General features: G+C 39.8%; 1 protein-coding gene across 11 annotated transcripts in view; it reads left to right on the forward strand.

The window, feature by feature from the left end:
* Positions 1 to 23,401, forward strand: part of KCNIP4 (potassium voltage-gated channel interacting protein 4) — a 1,121,260-nt gene that overhangs the window by 999,646 nt on the left and 98,213 nt on the right. For 8 of the 11 annotated variants that reach the window (XM_072737988.1, XM_072737992.1, XM_072737991.1 and 5 more), the window contains one exon: positions 12,759 to 12,883. In XM_072737988.1, the coding sequence (XP_072594089.1) occupies positions 12,759 to 12,883 (125 nt within the window). The remainder of the gene's footprint in view (positions 1 to 12,758; positions 12,884 to 23,401) is intronic. The other 3 variants (XM_072737989.1, XM_072737986.1, XM_072737993.1) reach the window with 1 other exon arrangement.

Below are 23,401 nucleotides of genomic sequence, written 5' to 3' on the forward strand. Positions count from 1 at the left end.
AAGCAGACTCAATTTTACACTCCACCAGGTCTATAAAATACAGAGCATCCTCCCTTATCTGCTTAGATTGCAGGTTAAAGTTTAACTTTCTTACTTTCAAATTGCCTTCTTGCCAAGGGATATAGAGCAGCAAGTGCGATAGGCAGAAGTTCTTTAGAAAAACATTGGCCCATCTTTGCTTCCAAGCTTCCAGATAAAGAAAAGGAAAGAAAAGAAAAGAGCAACAAGACTGAGAACAAAAAGACAAATTCTGGGGGTAAACAGACAGGAACGTATTCACCTTTCAGTAAAGAGTTTGAGACTTCGGGTAGAAAAACAGTCTCATGCTACATCGTAGTGTTCTCTGAACCTGCGGGGAGGAAGGCATATTCTCCAGTGAATATTCCTGGAGGTAATAAAAACACATTTAATTTATCTCAGTGACAGTGCAAAATTAATGAATACTTGACCTGAGCAGATATTAGAAGGGCCAGTAGCAAAATCATTAGAATAATAGCAGAGAGCACTCATGGGGATTTCCTAGGATGCACCTGATGGTGTGCAAGCCCTTTACCTGCATTATTCCATTCAACCTGTGGTCATTGTTCATTCAGTAAGAGATAGACTTATTTTCTCTGTTGGCGTTTTCTCCCTTAGTAATATCAGCGAGTTCCAGGATCTTGATGATGACTCTGACATTTACATCTTTAGCCCAGACCATGATTCTCAACTCCACACCCATAGATGCATCCGGTCAGCTGACACCTCTACGTGGATGTCCAATCAGTGGGTCTTCCTTTAGAAATAAGGTCTATGTGAGCAAAGATTTTGTTGTGGTGGCTGTTCATTCTGGTGTCCATACTGCCTTGGACAGGGTCTGGCTTATAATAGGTTCTCAGTAAATAACTGAATGAATGAATGAATGAATGAGTGATGGGCTGTCTCTAGTATCCAGAACTATGCTAGGCATTGGTGGTAACAGGATAACTGAGATCTCTCGTCTCGAGATGTTCACATCACAGAAGGAATGACAGATACTCCATCAGGCCGATGATATTATAAAGCAATCAGAGCTGGCAAGAGACAACTTTGCATGCTGGGTGGAAGTCTGAGGACACTCGTCCCCTGCGAAGCCCCGTCCACATTGAGATGAGCCTTTAGAGAGACTAAAGAGAGAAAGTGGAGAAGGGAAGAAAGGCAGATCCATGGAGAGGAGATGGTGCAAACAAAAAGATTAAAGTCGACAATGTAGGCTTTGTTCGGAGAGTAGCAAATTATCCAAGATACGATGTCACACGGTGTGCGGGAGGAAATGACAGGCAGTAAAGCTAGGTTATTGTTTCAAATTCCATTCCCCAAAATGGACCTTATTCCGTTGTCAGTATCAAGCTGGAAGAGTACAAAAGGCCTATTTTAAATGCTTTCTACACATGATTTCATCCCAACCTCTCAACCACCCTTTGCAGGAGGGCTTATTGGTATCCCCCCCTTTATGGGCGAAGAAACTGAGGCATAGAGAGACTAAGCACCTTGCCCAAGGTCACAGAGCTAACAAGAATCAGCAAATGGATTCAAACGCAAGAAATATAATCACAGAGCCCTCACCCCTGAAGATTCTAGAACAGCGCCTCACTAGGAAGTGTGCAGTGGTTATTAATAATCATGATTGCTGCCCTTTATTGATTAATTACTATATGCCAGTGTGCAATTCAAACCATTTCTCAAAACAGCTTTATGCAATTGATGTATTATTCCCAGTTTATAGATTTTAAAATTGAGGCTTAGGTAGGTCAAACACATCATCCACTATCAGAATTGAGAAATAGACCCGGGGCGGGTTGTGGGGGGAATGGAGCAATGGAATGATTTGCTAGCATGAGGGCTCCCAGGTACTTTTCTTCTTATTATAAGGGCGGCGACAGATGTCGCTGTAATTAGTACTGATACTACTACAAATAACAACAATAATACAACTGTTTACTACGTCCCAATCACAAGCACCAGCTCATGTTATGTCCAGAGTCACTCTATACTATAATATTAGGTTGGATTTTATGCTCATCTTTATGGCCTTGAACATGGGACAGAACTGAGGCACGGAGAGTCTTACTAACTTAGCCAAGTCACACGCAAATGCCCGGTTGACATTGGGACTAAGCCATCTAACTTTCTCTGAGGCAGGACATCAACTTAACCCTAGAAAGAACATAACAAAACCTAGATCCCTGCTTGGTTTTCCTAATGCTCTGTTTTAAATAGGGCCATGATAGAAGCTCTCGGCTGGCTCAGTCGCAAGAGCATGTGACTCTTGATCTTGGGGTCATGTGTTTGACCCGCACCTTGGGCGTAGAGAGTACTCAAATAAATAAGATTTAAATGTGGTCCTGACAGATAAATGTTTTCTGGCAAAGTATTTACCGGCATCCCTGATATTAGCCCCCAAACATCCCCTGATATGCCACCAAGAATTGATGACTAAACCTACCCAAACTCTTTTTAATTCCCTGCATAATAGATCCCAGCTCTTTAGTGTCTGCTTGCTGAAGCAACATGCAACCCGGTAACGTCTTATGGATCATACATTTTACTTTATGTAAACAAAATTTCTATCTGTCTAATATCTCGTAATGAGTTTTAACTAGACTTACCGTGGTGATCATTTTGCAAAATATGCAAATGTCGATTCATGATGTTGTATAGCTAAAACTAGTCTGTTATATATCAGTGATTCCTAAATAAATAAATAAATAAATAAATAAATAAATAAATACGTAAGATTTCCATATGTTTATTCTTTTACAATAGGCTTTAAATTAACAATTTAAAAGTGAAAAAAAATAAAAATAAAAAAAATGAAAATGTATCACCTGCGTATTATCTTCTGAAACAAAGGGAATAAAGCCTGTTCCTAATGACCAAGATCAAACGTTGGGCATTGACTATTCTGTTATTATTCTTTGCTGTAATGTGCTCATGTGCCTTTTTAACTTTACTTTTCCTCCTCTGTTCTCAGGCAATCGGGGGTCACTTCTAGACTTCAGAGTCTGTACATTCGAGTTGAAGTCCTCACTCATAGCTTCCTGTTTCTATGTCTTTCATAAGTTACAACATTTCTTCCCCCACTCATTCCTGCTAAAAGCAGGGTGACAGTATTTGTGCACAGGGTGATCGTGAGGCGTAGCTATGATAGTGAAAGTGAAAATGATTTTGTTTACTACAAAGTGCCAGCTGTCAAATGTTAGGTATTATTATTGTGTCTCATGGGCTTCTTTCAGTTTGTAGCTCTCCTCTCCCATCCCCAGCTGCTTCCAAAGTGGAGTTACAAGCTTATTATAATTATATTATAATTACAAGCTTATTATAATTGGGGACGGTCTTCTTGAGGTAGGCAATCGTGATAGGCATTTGGCAAGGTGCCGTCCTAGGAGTCAAGGAGAGCAGGGTGTTGATGTGTGCATTGGCCTTTGGCTTACAACCACTCGTGCTAAGGCTTTCTATTTGAATATAAATTCACAAATTTAAGGAGCTAGTTTCAAAACCACGTTCAATGCGAGAAAACTCTGTTTTCTGCCTAGAGCCCTTTTGCTACTGATTTCCTGATTCTAGGTTGGGTATGTGATTTCCAGATAAGTGGAGCACTACCCTCCTTCCTCGTCTATGGTAGGCAGGACAACGGAATAGTCACTTATGTGAACCCTGGAACCGGAGTATCCAGAGTTCATACTCAGGCTCTGCTACTGTGTGACCGGGGGCAAGTCATTCCATCTCTCTGAGCCAGTGTCTTCATCTGTAGAACATAATTTTTTTAAAGATTTTATTTATTTATTTATTCATGATAGACATAGAGACAGAGAGAGAGGGAGAGACACAGGCAGAGGGAGAAGCAGGCTCCATGCAAGGAGTCCGATGTGGGACTCGATCCCGGGTCTCCAGGATCGTGCCCTGGGCCAAAGGCAGGCGCTAAACCGCTGCGCCACCCAGGGATCCCCTGTAGAACATAATTTAGTATCCACGGTGTGCTGATGGGGATTTTATGAGTTAACCTAAGGAAAGCACTTACACAGAGCAAATGCTATTAAAACTGGTTTGTTACCATCATTTGATTTTAAAGACAAACTAAAGAAAGTCTGTCAGACTTGAGGAGAAACCCTTTTGTTATGGCATTTTTAACTCAGTGAGCCATCCATCGTTGGCTATCTTTCTTTATCTCTGTCCATGTTTCCCAAATTTTTCAAGTTTTCTCTTTGATTGTATTTTCTCTCAGCCGTGGACTTTCCTGGCTAAACTATCCATCTTTTGGGTCTACCTTGATGTGTGAGTTCAGTCATATTCCTTGTTTCCTTCTCACCAAACCCCAGCATTTCTTTTTTTTTTTTTTTTAAGATTTTATTTATTTATTCATGAGAGACAGAGAGAGAGAGAGGCAGAGACCCAGGCAGAGGGAGGAGCAGGCTCCATGCAGGAAGACCGATGCAGGACTCGATCCCAGGTCTCCAGGATCAGGCCCTGGGCTGAAGGCGGCGCTAAACTGCTGAGCCACCTGGGCTGCCCAACCCCAGCATTTCTATTGTAGATTTTCTTTCCATGTATAATGACTTGAAATATAATTTTTGTGTTGCTCATTTACCAAAAAGCAAGTAAGACCCTACCATCTATGAAATAATAGCTCCTATCATAAGGAGTCGCACATGACTTGCTACGGTAATAATATGGCTAATACTAATAACAAGCATTCCAATTAGGTGATCATATTTTAAAACCCAAACCTGCATGAAGAGTTATTATTTATGTTTGTAAATAAGGTAGAGACTGTCCATTCATGAATACTGTGAGAAGTAGCGCCAGCAATTTTCCTCTGAATAGTTATAGTTTATAAGTGATTGAACCCAGTCATGAAACTGGAAAGTAATTCAAGTTCTCCTAGAATGGAAATTTCAGTGTCATTATCAACAACCACCTCTAACAGAAGATGTTCAAAATAATTGGCCATTTTCAAAATACTTTTCATTTTCTGTGCGATATATAAATATTAAATAGGATAGAATACTAACTATAAAGGGCTTTTTTTGGTCCTAACATATTTTCAGGACCAGAATTGAAACATGTGTCTGATTAACAAAAATTAGGGGGTTCTAGTTGTTTAGGGTGGTCTGGGGTGTGCTAGGACTCCTGCAGTGTTTTGGATGGATTGATTGCTTTCTACTTGTGGGCTGTGTTCCATCAGCTTGGAGTTAATTGCTCGTGTACTCTCTGTGCGCACCCGAAAATAGCTCCTGGTGGGTGGATAGGTGAGTGGTTGTGAGCACAGCAAGAGTCAAGAGGGCTCCCAGGCCTTCATATTCTTGAAATAAAGCATTTAAAGTTGGCAAAGTTTAAGCAATTGCTTACAGTGCTTGTCCCGGGTTTGAACTCTCCATCGAGAGAAGTCAAATGATTGAACAGAAAATAGAAAGGTTTGTGTCAGATCCCAGCAACCCCACTTATTAGCTGTGTGAACTTATGTAAATTCCTTAATCCTGAAAATCAGTTTCCTCAACTGATTGTGATACCAACCCCTCTGAGGACAGGGAGGGTTGGAGCTAAGGCATGGAATGCTCTGAATCTATGGCATTCGCCAATGCCTGTACACGTGTTCAAAGTAGGAAGAAAGACAGGGAAGGGGTTGCATTGGTACCATGTACAAGAGCTTTGGAAATCTTCACCTGGAAAGCTTGTTCTTTGTCATGTTGTGACAGGTGTGAACATGAACCAAACAGTAGCATCTTCTTATTTTAGCAGTTGTTTTTTTTTTAAGGATTTATTTATTTATTCATGACAGACAGAGAGAGAGAGAGAAAGAGGCAGAGACCCAGGCAGAGGGAGAAGCAGACTCCATGCAGGGAGCCCAATGTGGGACTCGATCCCAGGACTCCAGGATCACGCCCTGGGCCAAAGGCAGTCGCTCAACCACTGAGCCACCTGGGTGCCCAATTCTAAAAGTTCTCACAAGTAGTTTCCAATGTGTATAGTCAAGAATCTTCCAGTGGTGTTTACTATAAATCTAAAACCTGGAGCAAAATTCATCCAACCATCCTCCGATACCTGCCACTGGACCAAGCTTCTAAAATCACATGTAGCATATCATTAGGAGGTAATCATCCTCATCATGATTTTATTGCCACACTAATTAAGTCACTATTAAACCAATTTAAAAAAAAAAATAAACCAATTTAATAACGCATAAACATTAGGAAGAGAGACTCAAAAGGTATTTCTATAAATGACATTAAGCAATATAAGTCAAGCCAGCTGAATCTTTGGCTAGACAAGTCAATTTGAGTTCAAACAGAATTTTAAAATCATAGAATTTATGATCTTTTATAATGAAAACTAGATACACTATGTAAAGAAGGGTTATGCTGTGCAAAGAGGACCTCCTGTAGATATGTCCATTACGCTGGGGAGGCTTATAGTAGTTATTCATTGATTTCACGTGCTCAGTAAGTACAGCCTGATGTAGCCAGTGGTCTGTGGAACAAGGCAGTGGCCTCGCAGTGTCCCATGCTATGACGAAGGAAGGACCCACCTCAGTGTCCCCAGACTGGATTCTAAACCAAACTTCCAAGTGGACTGACATTATTTATAAAATGGTTTTATTTCAGCATTACAGGCCTTATTTACAAACACTTGCTTTAGAAAGGCAGACCTCACACTCATATGTGTTTGTAAACCACGATGTTCTGTAGTTACGATCTGGAGGGTATGGCTTGACCTTGGATGGAGTCAAATTTGCAGAATTATAAACTGGACTGTAATAAACTACTACTGCAGAAGAGAAGTTGTGAGAAAGAGGAGAAAGATGCCTATTTTTAAAACTCATTCTGTTGTTCCCACGTGATTTGAATTCCAATTTCTAGCCCAACTGTGTCACGGCCTGAGGGGACTGTTTACTCAGACTAGGACAACCTTGGCCCTGAGAGAGTTAAATCTAAGAAACAAATAACGAAAAGAGACAGCTGGGGAGCTCAAGGGTGTCTGGGTTTGGGAATTAGTTGTCTGATTAAAATTAAATCTGTTAGAAGATACATGAATTAAAATGCTATTTGTATTCAGCTTGTCTCAGGATGCAAAAGCAGCACCGAATTAGCAACCCAGCAAGATGCCTGTGGAGTTGCAGAGGCCTGGACATGATTCAGGTGGCCAGGGTCCCACCTGGTTCTGGTTTTAATCTTAGACACAGACACCACCCAGCCTCCTTGAACCTACATTTCTCTGTGGAAAAATGTATAAATGCAAACATTTTGTTTTCTCCAGCTCTGAGATAGTGTCCCTTTCACACCTTGTTCTATTTGTTTCTAAAGCAGCACAGCATTGACTGCCACCATGGTGATCTCTCCAAGGCACCCAGGCATGGTTTCCCTGAGGCATTGGGGGGGTTCAGTGGCAGTCTAAAATTTTTTCCCCTAGGATTTTGAAAAAAAAAAAAAACATATATATATATATATATATATATATATATATATATAGAGAGAGAGAGAGAGAGGGAGGGAGAGCTGTTGTTTCAGTTCAATGTTTAGTTTATTTTTTCTCTTTTTTTATTGAAATATAAATTACATATAATGAAAGTCACCTATTTTGGTGTAATTCTATGAGTTTTGACAAATATAATAAAGATAAATATAATAAAGTTACCACCACCAAAATCAAGATATAGAACATATTCATCACTCCCAAAATTCCTTCACAGGCATTTGTAGTCAACCCTGCTCCCCACCACCAACCATTACGCTGTATTCCGTCTACATGGTTAGCTTTTTCAAAATGTGATCAAAAATGGAATCGCACAGAAAATTCAAATATGGTTTATTTCACTGAACAATGCATTTGTGATTCATCCAAGTGGTTGTATGTGTGTGTATATATCCATAGTTTGTTGATTTTTATGGCTGAGTAGTATTCCATTGAATGGATGTACTGCCATTTGTTATACATTTGCCCATCAAAAGATGTTTGGATTCTTTCCAGATTTGTGTGATTATACACAAAACCACTGTAAACATTCATAGGCAGATTTTAGTGAGACTATAACTTTTCCTTTCGCTTGGGGAAATGTGTAGGAGCAGGATTTCTGAGTCTAGCTGCAGTACTTTCTTTCTTAAAAAAAAATAGGATGTCTAAGGCAAATGTTGGTTTGAGAAACGTGAATAGTAAGAACATAGGTATTCTTTATAACATTTTGTATACTTTTCTTATGCTTAAAACATTTTTAAAAAATAAAATAGTCTTTAATAAAAGTTATGCAATAGAAGTCAACTCAAAATATATATATATATATATATGTATGTATGTATATAGCTGTTACCAACTCTTAAAATAGCGTATTGACTGAGCTCATCCTCTTTGGTATTAAAAAACCAAAGGGTCAAATCCTAGCTGCGAACCTGACTTGCTATATGACCTTGAGTAAATTATTTAAGCTCCGTAAGCATGTTATTCCTTGTAAAATAAGGGAATAATAGGTCTTTCACACCATTTTTGTCAGTATTAGAACGAGATAATATACAGCCAAGCTTAGAGCAAAAGCTCTCTATAGAGTGGTGACTTTTATTAATAATCTCAGCAGAATGCTTAAAAAATTGGACTTCAGGGTGCTAAAGACACCTGTGTGCCTCATTACTCACTAGCCATTTGAGCTTGAACAAGATACTTTGATTTTCCAAACCTCAGTTTTCTTATCCCTAAAGTGGGATCAAAAGCCCCTCTCTTGAAGGCTGTTGTAAAGATTGGCTTGCCCATTGTCCAGCTGGGCAAACTATGTGAAACAAGACCTGCCTTTACATGTGTTGTGTGTCATTCGAACATGGATGGATGTACCCATTTACTAGGGCTACCATAACAAAATGCCACTGCTAGATGCTTTGAACTGCAAATTTATTTTCTCACAGTTCTGGGAGCCCAAAATCAAGATACCTGCAGGGTTGGTTTCTCCTGACACCTCTCCCATTGGCTTGCAGATGGCTGCTTTCTTGCTGTGCTTACACATGGCCTTTCCTCTGCTTGTGTGTATCACTGGTGTCTCTCTCTTCTTATAAAGATACCAGTTATATTGGATTAGGGTCCCTGTGACCTCATTTAATGTTAATTACCTCCTTAAAAGCCGTATCTCCACATACAGCCATACTGGAGGTTAGGCCCTCAACATACAAATTTTGAGGTGATACAGTTCAACCCATAATGGTGCCAGAAGTCAGATTACGGGAGATTAAGGAGAAAACAGGAGGTAGAAAATGGACCCAGTGGATCTAGTCAAATTTTCTGAGATATTTGACAGTGCAGAAAAGGAGAGGAGGTAAATATGTTGTTTTTATCATTCTTCTTTCTGTTGGTATTGAGAGACAATATGACAAAGGAGAAAGAACATAAAGTTTGGCATCAGAGACTTGGGTGTGAATCCTGTCTCTATCTTTCTCCTATGTGACATCTGGTCACTCACGTCTTCACCTCTATAAGACCCAGTAGCACATGTGTTAAAAGAAAAAAAAAAAAAAAAAAGGACAATTTTACCTCATCATGGAGTTACTGTACTAGAATTATATTAATAGAGCACCTATCCTGCCTCCTGCCCTATAATGGGCGCTCAATAGATATTAAGTGTTGTATTAAAATCCACACACACACACCCCTCCCCGCCCCAAATACATTCTCCTAAAAGGTGGCTGAGTCAACCTGTGAGTTTCACAGTCGGGTGCGGCCTCATGCTGTGCTCTCCAGAGTTTGCCTCCAGGAATCAGTCTTGATTGGGTTAGGTGGTGTTGCTTTTTTAACGTGTGCTGGTGATTACTGATGATTTCAGGTTTTTAGAGCCTGTCAGCCTCCTACAAATAGAAACAGCCCTTTGGCAGGTAGGAGTCATTAGGAAATACGGTACCAGTCAGCCGGGAAAACAAGAGTCCACAGGCAGATGCTTCCAGTGCGGTGCTTTGAATATTGTGTATGATGCTCAATCCTAGCACACACTTAATTCAATTAATTACACTGACCCTCTGGCTCTGGGTCTTTTGTCTCCGTCTCAGCATCAGCACGTCTGTGAGAGCTGGAGGAAGGAAGTGTGTTGGTGGTGTGGTTCGGATTGCTGTGTGGTTACAGAGGCCAAGGAGTGAATGCAGTTTTGTTTCTTTCCAGTGGAAGGGTCACTGTGTCTACAAAAGGTTACGCTATGATCGAAGCACTACTCAGAAAATCTGATTAAAATTTCCTCTGCCTTTGCTCTTGCTGTTTCTCGGAACAAGGCATGGAGAACACAGTGATTCCGAAGAAGGCATCTAAGGTCTACCAAGGGTCCACAAACCTCAGTTTGAGAAATAATTTTCTAGAGGGCTGCTGAGGTTCAAGGGGTTCCAGGGGAATGGAAACTTTAGTAGCAACATCATTTATTTACTGATTCATTCATTCATTCACTCACCAAATAATTATTGAGTGATTATGGGCACCAGACTGTTAGACCCAGAGGATATGCATATCTCTAAGACACTGCTCACATCGCCAAGTCACCCACAATGGAGAAGGCAGGCATGGACAGGTCATATTATGTTTTTATGCTTCATGAGAGGTAGGTAGGGTGTGAGAACTCTGCACAGGGTTCTGCATGGTGGAGTAATCTGGAAAGGCTTCAGAGAGGTAGTAATATTTAAATTAAATCATTAAAGATATATACATTTCAACAGGCAGAAAGAAGAAAGAGGAACATTTTAGGCTGACGGGATTATTCTGTAATCAACTCAAAAGAAGTTTATGTGAAGATATTTTTCAAGAAAGCCGGGTCTTTCTATCTGGTGTTATCTATTTACATCAAGTCTGTTCCAGGGCATTCATTTCTGCATTGGCAACTCCAGTAACAATAACACAGTCCAATTCATTGGATCAACAGCAATCTTAGGGAGCACCTCCTCTCTAAGCTCAGGACCTATTGAGTAGAATCAGCCTATTCTACTCAAATGTTCCAGTGAATGAAGGAGAAAATTGAAGGAGCCCCATATGGACTTTTTTGATTTTCCCCATAAAGCTCAGCCGGAGGTCAATTTGTGAATGCCTAGTTGCCATTTCCCTAGCTACCTGTAGGCCTCTACACATCCTTCAGGTGCATAGCTCGCTTACTTTCGCATCAATTTCATACTTGTCAGCTCGAGTTTATTCTTGGCCTTCCCATCTTCTCATGTCCCTTTTATTTTTCTTATCTATCCATCACTATCCTGCAGCTTTTCCATCTCACAGTTTCACAATAAGCTATTAAAATACGAAGAGTACAAAACAAATGTCTGCTTTTATCGTCTCTTCCCCATTTTGACAAACACAACCATTCCAGGTATCTGTTTCACTGCCATTATTGGGCTTTTGTAAACTTGAGGGCAGTGATTAGGACACTCCAAGATTAGGGTTCTGTGGAAACCTCTTTATCCCTGCTCTGTGAAAACTCTGGCCCATCACTGTACTTAGTGAGAGAGGGCAGAAAGTAGGTACAGGTGTTAGTGAAAGGCAGCTCTGAGTATCTGAATGACATGACTTTTGGCCACAATGACTAAATTTCTGACACATGAGATGTGGAATTGGAATGCTAGTGGCCCGGGGCACAGAGTTAATGAAAAAAAAGCTCTTCTTCTGAACCTCTGAGCTGGAAATCTGTAGCTAAGAAGAAGGAATACAATGGAGGTTAGCAAGCCATGGCTATGGGGTTGGGCCTGCATACTTATATTCCTGGTGAGTTCTTTAGCCAAGGTGTGGATTGGATGATGGCAAGAACAATCTCTTAGGCCTCCATGGGGACCCACTGCAAAAAAAAAAAAGCTGGAATTAATCAAGGATGCTATACTTTTGAGACCTGAGCACCCAGATCCTAATATAAGCCAACACCTCCTAACTAATGTTCCACACGAGCCTAGGGCAGACATGTAGAGATCACCAGATGTGACCTGTGGGGAGAGAGGGTTCTGTGGACAAATACCCTTTGGGGTCAATTGGGTTAAACAAAGTTAAACAGAATTGTTCGTTGCAGGTCCTCTGGAAACCTTTAATTTCCACTCTTTGGGTCCCACACTATAATAGCATTTATAGCATTTCCCTAACTTATATGGATATCAAATTCTTTTTACAAAGAGCATCTTTGAGGAATCATACTGTAAATATAATACACAAAGGAAAGTACAGTATTTTAGGATTTATCTGTAGCTATCGACTCCCTTGGCTGCAGAAGAGGGTCTAGCCAGAACTTCTCCCAGGCCCAGTCCAGAGTGCACCCGTGAAGACTGGGTTTATGCCAGTGAAATCAGCAGCTGATTACTCACTTCAGCACCTCAACTGGCCACTTTATTTGTAGCCCCAGGCCAAATATTTTAATCCTCAGAGAGTATTGGCAGAGTCCTACCTCCTAGATGTGTGATACACAGGGTGGTACTGATTGTCATTGAGCTGAAATTCCATTTTTCCAACCCGTACTTGGTATATGCACACCAAGTCCAGGTTTTAAGGTTATTCATGATTTTGTGCACTCTTCAAACTGTATTATAAAGATGCTAATATTGTAAGATCTAATGATTAGAGCTAGTAGGGAAAAGAGTATGTGGAATTGTCGTAGCTTTATTATGTAAACTCTGGGAAATGTAAAGACTACTTAGATGGTACGAGAATCCTTCCTTTGGAAAAATCACAGACATCCAGTAAACGTTTTATTGTTCTCCTGTGTTGTTGTGTATAAGCACCAGTGACCTGTGACTGTTCTTCAGCCTCTTTTTGGTTCTCCTCCACAGACAGCGTGGAAGATGAGCTGGAGATGGCCACTGTCCGGCATCGGCCTGAGGCTCTGGAGCTTCTGGAAGCCCAGAGCAAATTTACCAAGAAGGAGCTCCAGATTCTTTACAGAGGATTTAAGAATGTAAGAACTTCCTTTATAACTTTACCTTCACACTGTTCTCAGCAGAGCATTGAGGAGTGAGAGGAAATGAGGGAAAGCACATGGTTCTGTGAGAGCGCCATCGTACGTACATTTCATACGGATCTTTCCTAGATGTGAATATTGTCAATATCCACTTAGACTTTGGGTCACTTTGGCACAAAGTGCTCACACAAGGTGGGTGGACATTAAACAAGGATGGATACAAAAAAAAAAAAGGCAGACTCATTTCAGTTCCTGGTATGTTTTGTTTTTTGGTTGTAATGATATAATTTCAAGAGGCTTCAATTCTCTCTTCATTATTGAACTATAGTCTGATGTTTGACTTGAATCTTGACTATAGATCGAGGCCCATATGGAATGCCATTCCTAACATTGGAGAAGAGTCACTCTGAGTTTCTGAAAAACCATGCTACCAATGACTGTAGACCCTAAATGTCTGTAGGTAGTCCCTGCATCTGGTTCTTTGTGATCCAGGTGCACCTAGGATTCTCTTTCCTGAATGAATCATCTTCAAAGGACAATGAGTGGTCCAGACAATTGACTTGTTGAACACTTGGTATGTGTTAGGTGTTAAGCTAGATACTGTAGGTTATTCGAAAGCCAGAGAAGATATCCAAGGAGCTTCTGGTCTATATGGGGAGAGAAGACTTGTCATGAATTTATTTGAAAGCAATTCATCCTTGGGCATCTGACTGGCTCAATCGGTAGAGTATGTGACTCTTGATTTTAGGGTTGTGAGTTCAAGTCCAATGTTGGGCATAGAGCCTACTTTAAAAAAAAAAAAAAAGAAAAAGGCATTTTATCCTTAAAAGTATCAGATGATTGTGTTTCCAATGGCATACACAGGCCAACATGTGCTATGTTCTTACACACATGTAAACCATAGTAGCTATACTACAGGTTCCCCTTGAAATCCAAATTATTTTTTTTTAATTTTATTTATTTATTTATGAGAGACACAGAGAGAGAGAGAGAAAGAGGCAGAGACACAGGCAGAGGGAGAAGCAGGCTCCATGCAGAAGCCCAACGCGGGACTCGATCCTGGAACTCCAGGATCACGCTCTGGGCCAAAGGCAGGCGTTAAACCACTGAGCCACCCAGGGATCCCCTTGAAATCCAAATTAAATTACATTGATCCCTCCTCAGGTCTTCCCCCTACCAGCCCCACTATAGACTCTATAGTGTCCAAAGAGTCCTGCTAATTCCAGCCTCTTCAAATCTGACCATCTCAATTGCTACCTCTGTGCGACCTCATGCTGACCAAAAGAGAAACTCTACCTCTTTCCATAAAAGTTTACATAAAAAGTTTACATAAAAGTTTACTCAGAGAATTTGTAACCCTAGTTGACTTTTCAGCATATGTTTACAGAGTTCCATCATGCGTATGGCATACAACCTTCCACCATCTCTCTGACTCTGACTCCACGGGGGTCTCTCTCTACCCCATTTCTGTTCCACCACTCTCCTTGCCTGGGCTTTCTAAGGTTTTTCTCTCCCCATTACTACCCTGAAACCTGGTTCTCTGCTAACACCCAGGTCTCTGCGGAGGTGTTAAAAGGAGTCTGGATATGCAATCAATCATGATGACACATATAAATACACACGCATAAAGAGAAAGCGGCTTTGGAAATGAGGCTAGAGAATTATTAGTTATGTCTATGCTGCACCATGTGCAGAGAGAGCAAACACTTATAAAAAAAAAAAAAAACAGCTGGAATGACCACTGGCAGCAGCAATTTGACACAAAATGGTTGTCAAATAAAGGAGAACTGAATCCAGCCTCTCAGCAACCCTGCTACGCATTTATCACTCCACTGACGTGACTGCAGGTCTCTCCATTTGGGGTCAGCCTGCCTTTGGTACCATTTATTGCAAATTGAAATCATGATTACTGCCATCGTTAACTTCCAGAGGCAGCATCTCTCTGCAGGTTGGTCTTCTCCAAGTGGCACTTCACAGAAATTGCCCGGGCTCTGACGTCTGCATTCGTTTATTTTTGTCTTTTATTTTATTTTACTTTTATTGCTCTCTTTTATTTTTGTCTTTGCCTACCTGTCCTCTTTTCTGCCTTTTGTCCTCTCCTCCTTCTTTCCAGACCCCCCTCCTTTCTCCTTTTCTTACCCTCCAGGTCCTTGCTTTATTTCTTCTTCCTGAGTTTTCTCCCTCCTTTGTCTCTTCTCCTTGTCAACTGTTGTCTCTTTTCTTTTGCTTCTCTCCTTTCCTCTCTTGTTCTCTTCTCTCTGCATCAGTTTCCTGTCCCACCCCCCCATCCTGCACCATGAGATAAATTTCCATCAGACCTGAAAGTGCCCAAAGCCTATTCACATACTCCTTTACAAGAAAGGACTCCACGGTTTGCTCAGAAAATGTTAATTGATGTTTCTGATAAATCAAACACAACTGTTATTTTCATTTTGGGTTATTTTCCCCTAGCCAAATGTACAAGTCTAATAAATATACCCTGAATTATATCAAGGGAGGCATGAAAGCAGGGCAATGGCACTCATGTTTTATAGGATGGCAGCAATCTGAACCAGCTTAACATCAGAGAAAGCAAACCAATTACTCTTGGTTTCCTGAACACCAATTATCTCAAGCTCTTAAGATCAAAAAATTACTTCCATGGAACCAATTGGGTTATTTATTTTTTAATAAAACCTTTTAAAGCGCCCTATATTTTTATTAAAAGGATAAGCTAGTTACCAACATCTTAAGACAATGGCACTTATCTAATGAAGGCTCAGTATGACAAATCGCCCGTTAGTAAAGATCGCCAGAGCCCCCCAGTCTTTTCCCAGTACCATATCCCTGATAGCATTTCCTCATTTCCAACACAGGTTATTAATATAAACGGGGGATGGAAGAAAGGTAAGATAGTAAGGGAAAATTTCTCAGCCTGTCACTCTGTTTTACCCACTGAGTCACCCCCACATTCTTATTTCTCTTACCACCGGCTGAACTGAGTCTCTTAAAGTAGGAGGCTGGTAGAAATGGAGAAGATAGCAGTGTTTCTCAATCTTTAGTACCTGGAATCAACTAAAGGCTTGTTAAAAACCAGTTTGCTGGGCAACAGCCTCAAAGATTATGATTTAGTAGATCTGAGATTGGGGTGAAGAATTTGCATTTCTCATAAGTTCCCAGGTGATGCTAAAGCTGCTGGTTTGGGGACCGCAGTTTAAAAAATCACTATGAAGATACCATAAGCTTTGGGTCACTCAGACTCAAGCCCGTATCTTACTTGTTTAAGCAGCTTTCTCTGAGTCAGTCGCCTATGTCTCCTTAACTCGACAAATGAGGATATTGATACCTACAGTACCGGAGTTTTGTTTTGTTTTGGCTGATTTTTGTCTGATTCTTTTAAAGAAATTAAGAAAATTTATAAGTTTTCTTAAGAAAATTTAGATAATAAACATGAGCTCAACAAAAAGGAGTTATTATAGTGTATCTCCAAATAGTCAAACTTAGTATTGTCAGTGGCCAGTCATGGTTGGCCTACATACTGCCTCACAGCGTTTTGGGTCTTGAGCTACATAACTGTGTACTAGAGAGGATACTGGAAGATACAAGGTATTTTCTACATGTCAGGAGTCTCAAACTTAACTGCATCTTGCAATCACTCCGGGACCTTTAAAAATTACAAATAGGTTGGTACCATGCTTGATGATTCTGATGTAATTGCTTTGGGAAGAAGCTTGAGCATCGGGATTTATAAAGTTCTCCAGGTAATTATAATGTGCAGCCAAGATTGACAACCAGTGAACTAGTCATAAGGTGCTTCTGTCACAAAAAGAATTGATCTGATGGTGATGAGTCCTATGGTACTGAGAAAAATATCAATGTTTAGACCGACTACATTGGAGCCTTAGGAGGTCTTTGGTGGGCTTCCACCCCTTGGTGGAATGTGTATGTTAGGGGGGTAACAGCTCTTAGCTCTGATGAGTCTGACTCAGTTAAATCTGAAGTGATGCTCAATAGATTTTTCCCCCAAACTTCTTAATCAAAAAAAAAAAATCCCATTTAATAGATAGCTAACAGAAAGCCACATCTGATAACCACAGACCCAAATACGACAAAGGTCGTATTATGTATCTATATTCATGTTTCATGAACTTGATTTGTTGCTCTCTCAAAATCAGGCATAACTTTAGTTCAATTTTAGGTGATGATGAATGGTCTCCTGGGGCATTACGTTTTAATATGGCCTCTCTGACATTTGCTTTCATTAGTTAATAATTTATAGCATATTCTTCCAATTGTTTAATGCACACCATGAAAGTTGCGATAACTTAGATCTATATGCTTTGGACACCTGGTACCTTCTTGTCCCAAATCTTTCCCCACTTCTTTTTCTTTCACTACTTTGAATTATAATAGGTCAAAGTAACCATTAGATTCACATATATTTTTAAGGTATTACCTTAATGACTGGTAATGTCCTTTTTCCTAAAAATGCTAAGTGTTAATATCCTTTTTACCTAAGGATGAAGGATGCTTGTATTTTTTTTTATTGTAACAAATTATCACATATTTAGTGGCTTAAAAAACATGCATTCATCATGTCACAGTTGTGAGGGTCAGGAGTCCAGAAGCAACTTAACTGGGTCCTATATTTAGGGTCTCACAAAGCTACAATCAAGGTGTTGATTAGGCTACATTTTTTCTGGATCCTGGGATCCTCTTCCCAGCACACATAGTTGTTGGCATTTCCCTGTGTTTGTATTTCTGAGATCTCCACTCTCTTGCTGGCTGTCATCCTGGGGCCTCTCATCTTCGAGATGCTGCCTCTGGCCCCTTGCCCATGACCTTCTCACAGAATCTCTTATAATGTGCAGCTCACCTCTTCAAAGCCAGCAAGAGAGAGTCTCTCTAGTCTTCTAAAGCAGAGTCTTACACGATATACTATAGTCATGAGTATGACATCTCAACCTACCATCTTTGTATATCCCAGCACTCAAGGCAAGGAGATTAAAAAGAATGTGACTTACTAGGAGTCACCATAGTGTGTGTCCATCACAGCAGTGTTCTTAAGAAGACACAACCCCAGAAGTCAGTATCTGAAGCAACTAAATTAAATCTGAAGTCCTATCTCAAGCATGGTTAATCCCTACCCTCATTGTTGTACCTACAATCCAGACATCTCCTTGGGGATTTGACCAATAGTGGTACCAAACTTTTCTTTGATTTCTGCAAGAGGTTTGATGTTGTGGCCAAAGAAACCAGCAGGAGATGGAAGTTTTTGATGTTTTTTTTTTTTTTTTTTCCTACACCACTTGAAGAGTTTGAGAACTTACTATATATTTAAAAATAGATGAGGGGAAGTGAGGACAAAATTATAGGGGGTCTACATTTTCTTACAAAGGACCTTTATATAAAAAGCAATAAATCGCACTTATGGTAGAGAGGGAGAGAGGAGGAGTTTAGCACATGCTTGATAAAGAGCGGGATATGGTGTTTAGGATAGAGAAATAAGCTGCAATTGCCCTTTTGTCACGAGCCCTTAGAGTTATTCTTGAGGCTTCACAGGCTGATTGTGTAACCTTCAGTAAATCACTTCATCTCTGGCAGCTTCTGTCTCCCTGTCAGCAAATTAGGGATTAAGATCTTCTCTTCCAATCATGAAAGGGGGTGGGTAATAATTGGCTTTATTCTGCTCTTGAAAGACTCAGATAAAAGATCTTCCTTAAGTGCAAAGTATTACTCATGTACTTTAAAATCAAGGTATAAGAACAGAGTTAAAATGTAATTTTCTATACCGTCAGGGAATTTTTTTTTGTCAGACTTTCAGGAAACAGGGCTTTCTGAGATGTTTAATGTACAAGTCTCAGCAGATAAACATGACTGCCCTCCTGACTTCCAAATACCGACATTATACTGGGTTCAAACCTTTCAGCTGACATATTTTATCTTGGGCAGGTAGTTTAGCTTCTCTGGACATCAAATTCTCCTTTGAAGATTCAGGCTATTAGCATCCATGCAAATGAGAAGATGATGAAAAATATTTTGCATAATTTCTTTCACTGAGAGTGTGCTCAATAGACCTTGGAGCCCTTAAGCTCTCTCCTAATCATTCTACTAAGTACAGAAGTAACTAAAATTTACAATGAACATTCTGCAATGTCATCTTGAAGCCAATTACCTTATACAAGAGTTTGTGTTAAATATAATCTGTGGAATTTGGATGCTTCTTGTTTATTTGTTTTGTTTTATTTTAAATTAATTACTATGCTAAATTTTTGAAATCATGTGGGAAATATAAATTGAAATATGTAACTATCCCATCTACAGTCAACTCCCCATTCCACCTTGCTGGAGGTAGGTATGCTTAACTTTCTTCTTTACTCTTGTAGATATTTTTATGTGCATGTATTTGTGTTTAGAGGGATTCTTTTGACACAAATGGGTTTGATAATATATGTATGCAACAGATTATTTTTACTTAACAATGAGCAATTGTGATTATTTAATTTTATTTTCAAACAACCATTATACACGTGTTGGTCAGGCATTCCCTGTTTGGGGATACTTTGAGCCTAACCTAGTAGATGGTCTAGTGGGTTAGCACGCCAGTTCTAAGCCTCCTCTTGGATTGCTTGCAAATTCCCATAAGGGAGGCGGCAGTTTCTGCACTACCCTTCTATCTTACCCCTGTTCCAGAGAGGGATTTACCTTTTAAGGGCTATATCATCCCCTTACCACACCAGTACACACAACTGCCTCTCTCCCCAACAAAAAGAGAGAGAGAGAGAGAGAGAGAGAGAGAGAGAGAAATACAAATGGACTAAGGATCTTATTTCTGTTTAACCTATGAGTTTCCTGAAGACCATATACTGAGCCTGATTCATCTTGATTCTCTATTCTTAATTCCAAATGTCTGGCCCATTATACGACAACTCAGTATCTGGTTTTAGAATGAAAGTACCAGACCCCGATAACAGATAAGTCATCTCTCATCATCCATGTAATGCCTAACTTTTAAAATAGCTTGTACATCCATTAAATGAAATATATTATATGCAGGATATTTAACTCTTGTTTGCCCCCTAAACCTATCTTTTATCAATAAATGTTACCTCTCCATGTATTCAGTCATCTAGACACTCGGATGTCTTTCTGGATTCTTCCCTAAGAAACTGCTGCATCTAATTAATCTCCAAGCTCAGTTTTCTAGTCTTTATATCTCTCCCATCTACCCCTTCATTTTCCTCTACACTGTCCTTTCCTCTCTGTCATCTCGCATCTATGTCACCACAATGGCCTCCCAATCTCCTGGACTCCAATCTTATCTTCCTCTGAACCAATCTTCACAGGGCAATGAAAGGCATCTTTCTAAAGCACAAATAGGATCTTGCTGATTCCTACTTAAAACCAATGAATATATGTCCATTGTCATTAGAAGACAGAATCAGGAGCCTTATGCACTCATCCAACACTTATTTATTGAGTGTCTACTACAAGTCCAACCCTGACTTAGATTCTCTCTGCACTACAGTGACCCAACTAGCCCTTGCTTACTTTTCTAGTTTTATCTCTCACTATCTTTTATTCACTCCCCTCCAACCATAAAGAACTGCCTGCAGTTGGTGTGATTCCCTCTTTGGAGTTTTGATCTGCCCTTTCTTCCTGCAGAGAGTACTATTCCTCATGACTCCCTTACTGTTCATGAGGCAAACTCACTCGTACACCTTCTCCACATCTCAGCTTAGATTTTATCTCAATATAATTTTTTCCATCATTCATTCTGCGAATGCTGAATATGATCACACCATTCAACTAGGTCTTTAGAATATATTGACTAAACGACAGGTAAGTTTTCTTGGAGTTTACATTCCAATGGGAGTTGGAAGTGGGTGGTAAAGAGGGATACAAAATGATAAGCAAACAACTAAGGAAATCCCTGCTATGATCAGAACTGTAATGAAATATATTATAGAAAGGCAGAAAAGAGAGCTTCTTTTGATGGGATGGTTAAAGATGTGTTCACTGGGAAGATGGCACTTAATTGAATATATAATATGAAGAAGGACTAAGCTACATGAAGGACATTCCAGGAAGAGAGAACAACCACAAATCCTGAGGCAGGAGTGAGGCAAGAGTGTGTGGAACTTGGAATATTCATTTTCTCTTATTGTTCCTAAAGATATTGAGGAAGTATTGATTTTAAAAGGGTCAAATATAATATATAGTAACGATTCTGAAAAGGTGACTCTTCAGGCTGCTCTAAGAAGATTGCAGTGTAGGGTGTCAAAGTAAAATAAGGAGAAAGAAGCTTCCTTGGGAAAGAAGCTTCAGAAGAGTAGGGGAAAAAGTGTTGCTTAGACCAAGATGGAGGCAAAATATGGTGTGTGGTGGAGGCTGAGCCAACTGGCCATTTTGATGGTTTGGATTAAAAGATGAAAGGAAAAAAAAAAAGAAGGAAAAAAAAAAGATGAAAGGAAGAGAGGACCCAAAGTTAAAGCTAATTTTGAAAGGCTTATATGTAGAAAAACTTTGTCACCTTTAGCGTAGATTTGGAGACACTCCTAAAGTGTTTCCCCCAATTGAGCTGATTTAAGGATCCTTTCCGTATTCTATACTCTCCCTGGGGTCAGGTACTATATTTTCTTTGCCATAAGACTCCTAACTCTTCAGATCATGCCTTGTACATAACATATAATCTATACAGGTTTGTGAATTAATGACCCCAATCAAAAAGTTCAGGGATTCATCCAGATAAAATTTTTATCTTCTCTCACTTTTTTAGTTCCCTTTACATCTACCTAGTAAGATTGAAGAGCTATCGATTTTCTCTTGGGAAAAAAAAAAAATCTAATGGTAAGGAAAGTGAAAGAGCATGACTTTTCTTGTAAAAGAACCACAAAAATACCTGGACACATTTACTGAGTTTATCAAGTGCTCCTGAAAAATATTAAGGGCAGTCTCATATGGTAACAAAGAACTACTTTTGGTTCTATTGCAAGTGTGTTCATAGTTTTCATCCAGTAGATACTCATGCCTTATAATGCTCAGCAAATATACTGTCAAGTGAATAATAGGATCTCTGTAGCTCAAGAACCCCTCTCATCTCAGCAACATATTTCAAAAATTAAAAGAGATTGAGTGGTGGCATCTAGTAATTCCCATACGTATTTGAGTGGGTTCACTGCTGTAACACACAGCCCAGTATTTTAAAGGCTTAATGCAACAGGGTTTTGTTTCTTTCTCGGCTCCCAAATCCAGGCTGATCATCAACAGCTGTTCAGGTTGGGGGCTCTGCCTCACTGGTTCATTGAGGTTACTCCTCCTGTTTAGGGATTCCACTACTGTCTATGGCCTCAGCACCTCCACTGAGCCAACTGTGTCTGGTTGTTGGTTAAGAAAAAAGAGAGAGAGCAAGAATACATGGGGCATGTTGGGCCTGTCCTAAAGTGGCAGACATTCCTTCTGCCCATATTCCATTGGTCAAAACTCAGTCATATGGCTCCATTTGACTTTAAGAGAGGCTAAGGAAAAATACATTTAGAAAGAAAGTTAAATTAAATTTCCTCCAAATTGGGGGAAATATATCAGAGATTTCAAAGATCACTTCCAAGTTCAATTATTTGCCAGGAGGACTCACAAGATTCAGTATATAGTCATATTCAATTCTACCATCTGTTATAGCAAAAGGATACAAAACAAAACTAGCCAAGGGAAACGGTTCATGGGATCATGCTTGGAGGAGACCAGAGGCAAACTTCCAAGAGTGCTTCCCTAGTAGAATCACACAGAATGGGTTCAACTTCCTCAGCCATCAGTTGTTACAACATAGGTGAAATGCTGTCTACCAAGAAAAGTCATCAGGTACGGCGTCTCCAAACCCTCCTTTCACTGAATTTTTTTTGAGAATATCCTAAATATCTCCTACATTAGTCTAGCTAATCTTTCTAAGACAAACTTCTCAGTCTGAGAGCAATGGGCCAACTGAGACTTCCAACTCATATAGCCCTTGACAGATCAAGATTTAAATAATAATAATAATAAATCTCTGTCTTCTGAATGCTTTGAGATTTCCTCCTTCCTCAGCATCGTACATCAAAACTGAATAGATAACAAGTTCAAAAGCAGTTTCAATCAAGGAAGTTTGTTGATAAAACTTGTTATGCAAGGAACGTGCTCTTCACAGCACAGAACCCAAGCACCAGGAGATAAGACTTCTGTGCTCATCAACCTTGAATGGCATTACTCTTTCTTATTATTTTTGGAAGAACTGAACTGTTCACACAAATGTGTCACTGGGAGTCTAGTAAATAATTCTTTTTTCAAATTCAGCCCAGATTTTCAAAGAGCCTGCTGCACAACTTTGGATGGTTTGTGGCTAAAACTAAAAAAAAAAAAAAAAAAAAAAAAAAAATCTAGGGTACCATTCATCACTGCAAGCGGCTGGCAGTGAACCTACCTCATAAAGTCAGATCATTTTCCATTTTTTAAAATAGTTCCCACTTAAATATATTCATTAATATAAGCCTAACTGGCAATTAT

The sequence above is a fragment of the Vulpes vulpes genome, chromosome 14 (genome assembly GCF_048418805.1).
Source record: "Vulpes vulpes isolate BD-2025 chromosome 14, VulVul3, whole genome shotgun sequence".
Lineage (NCBI taxonomy): Eukaryota > Metazoa > Chordata > Mammalia > Carnivora > Canidae > Vulpes > Vulpes vulpes.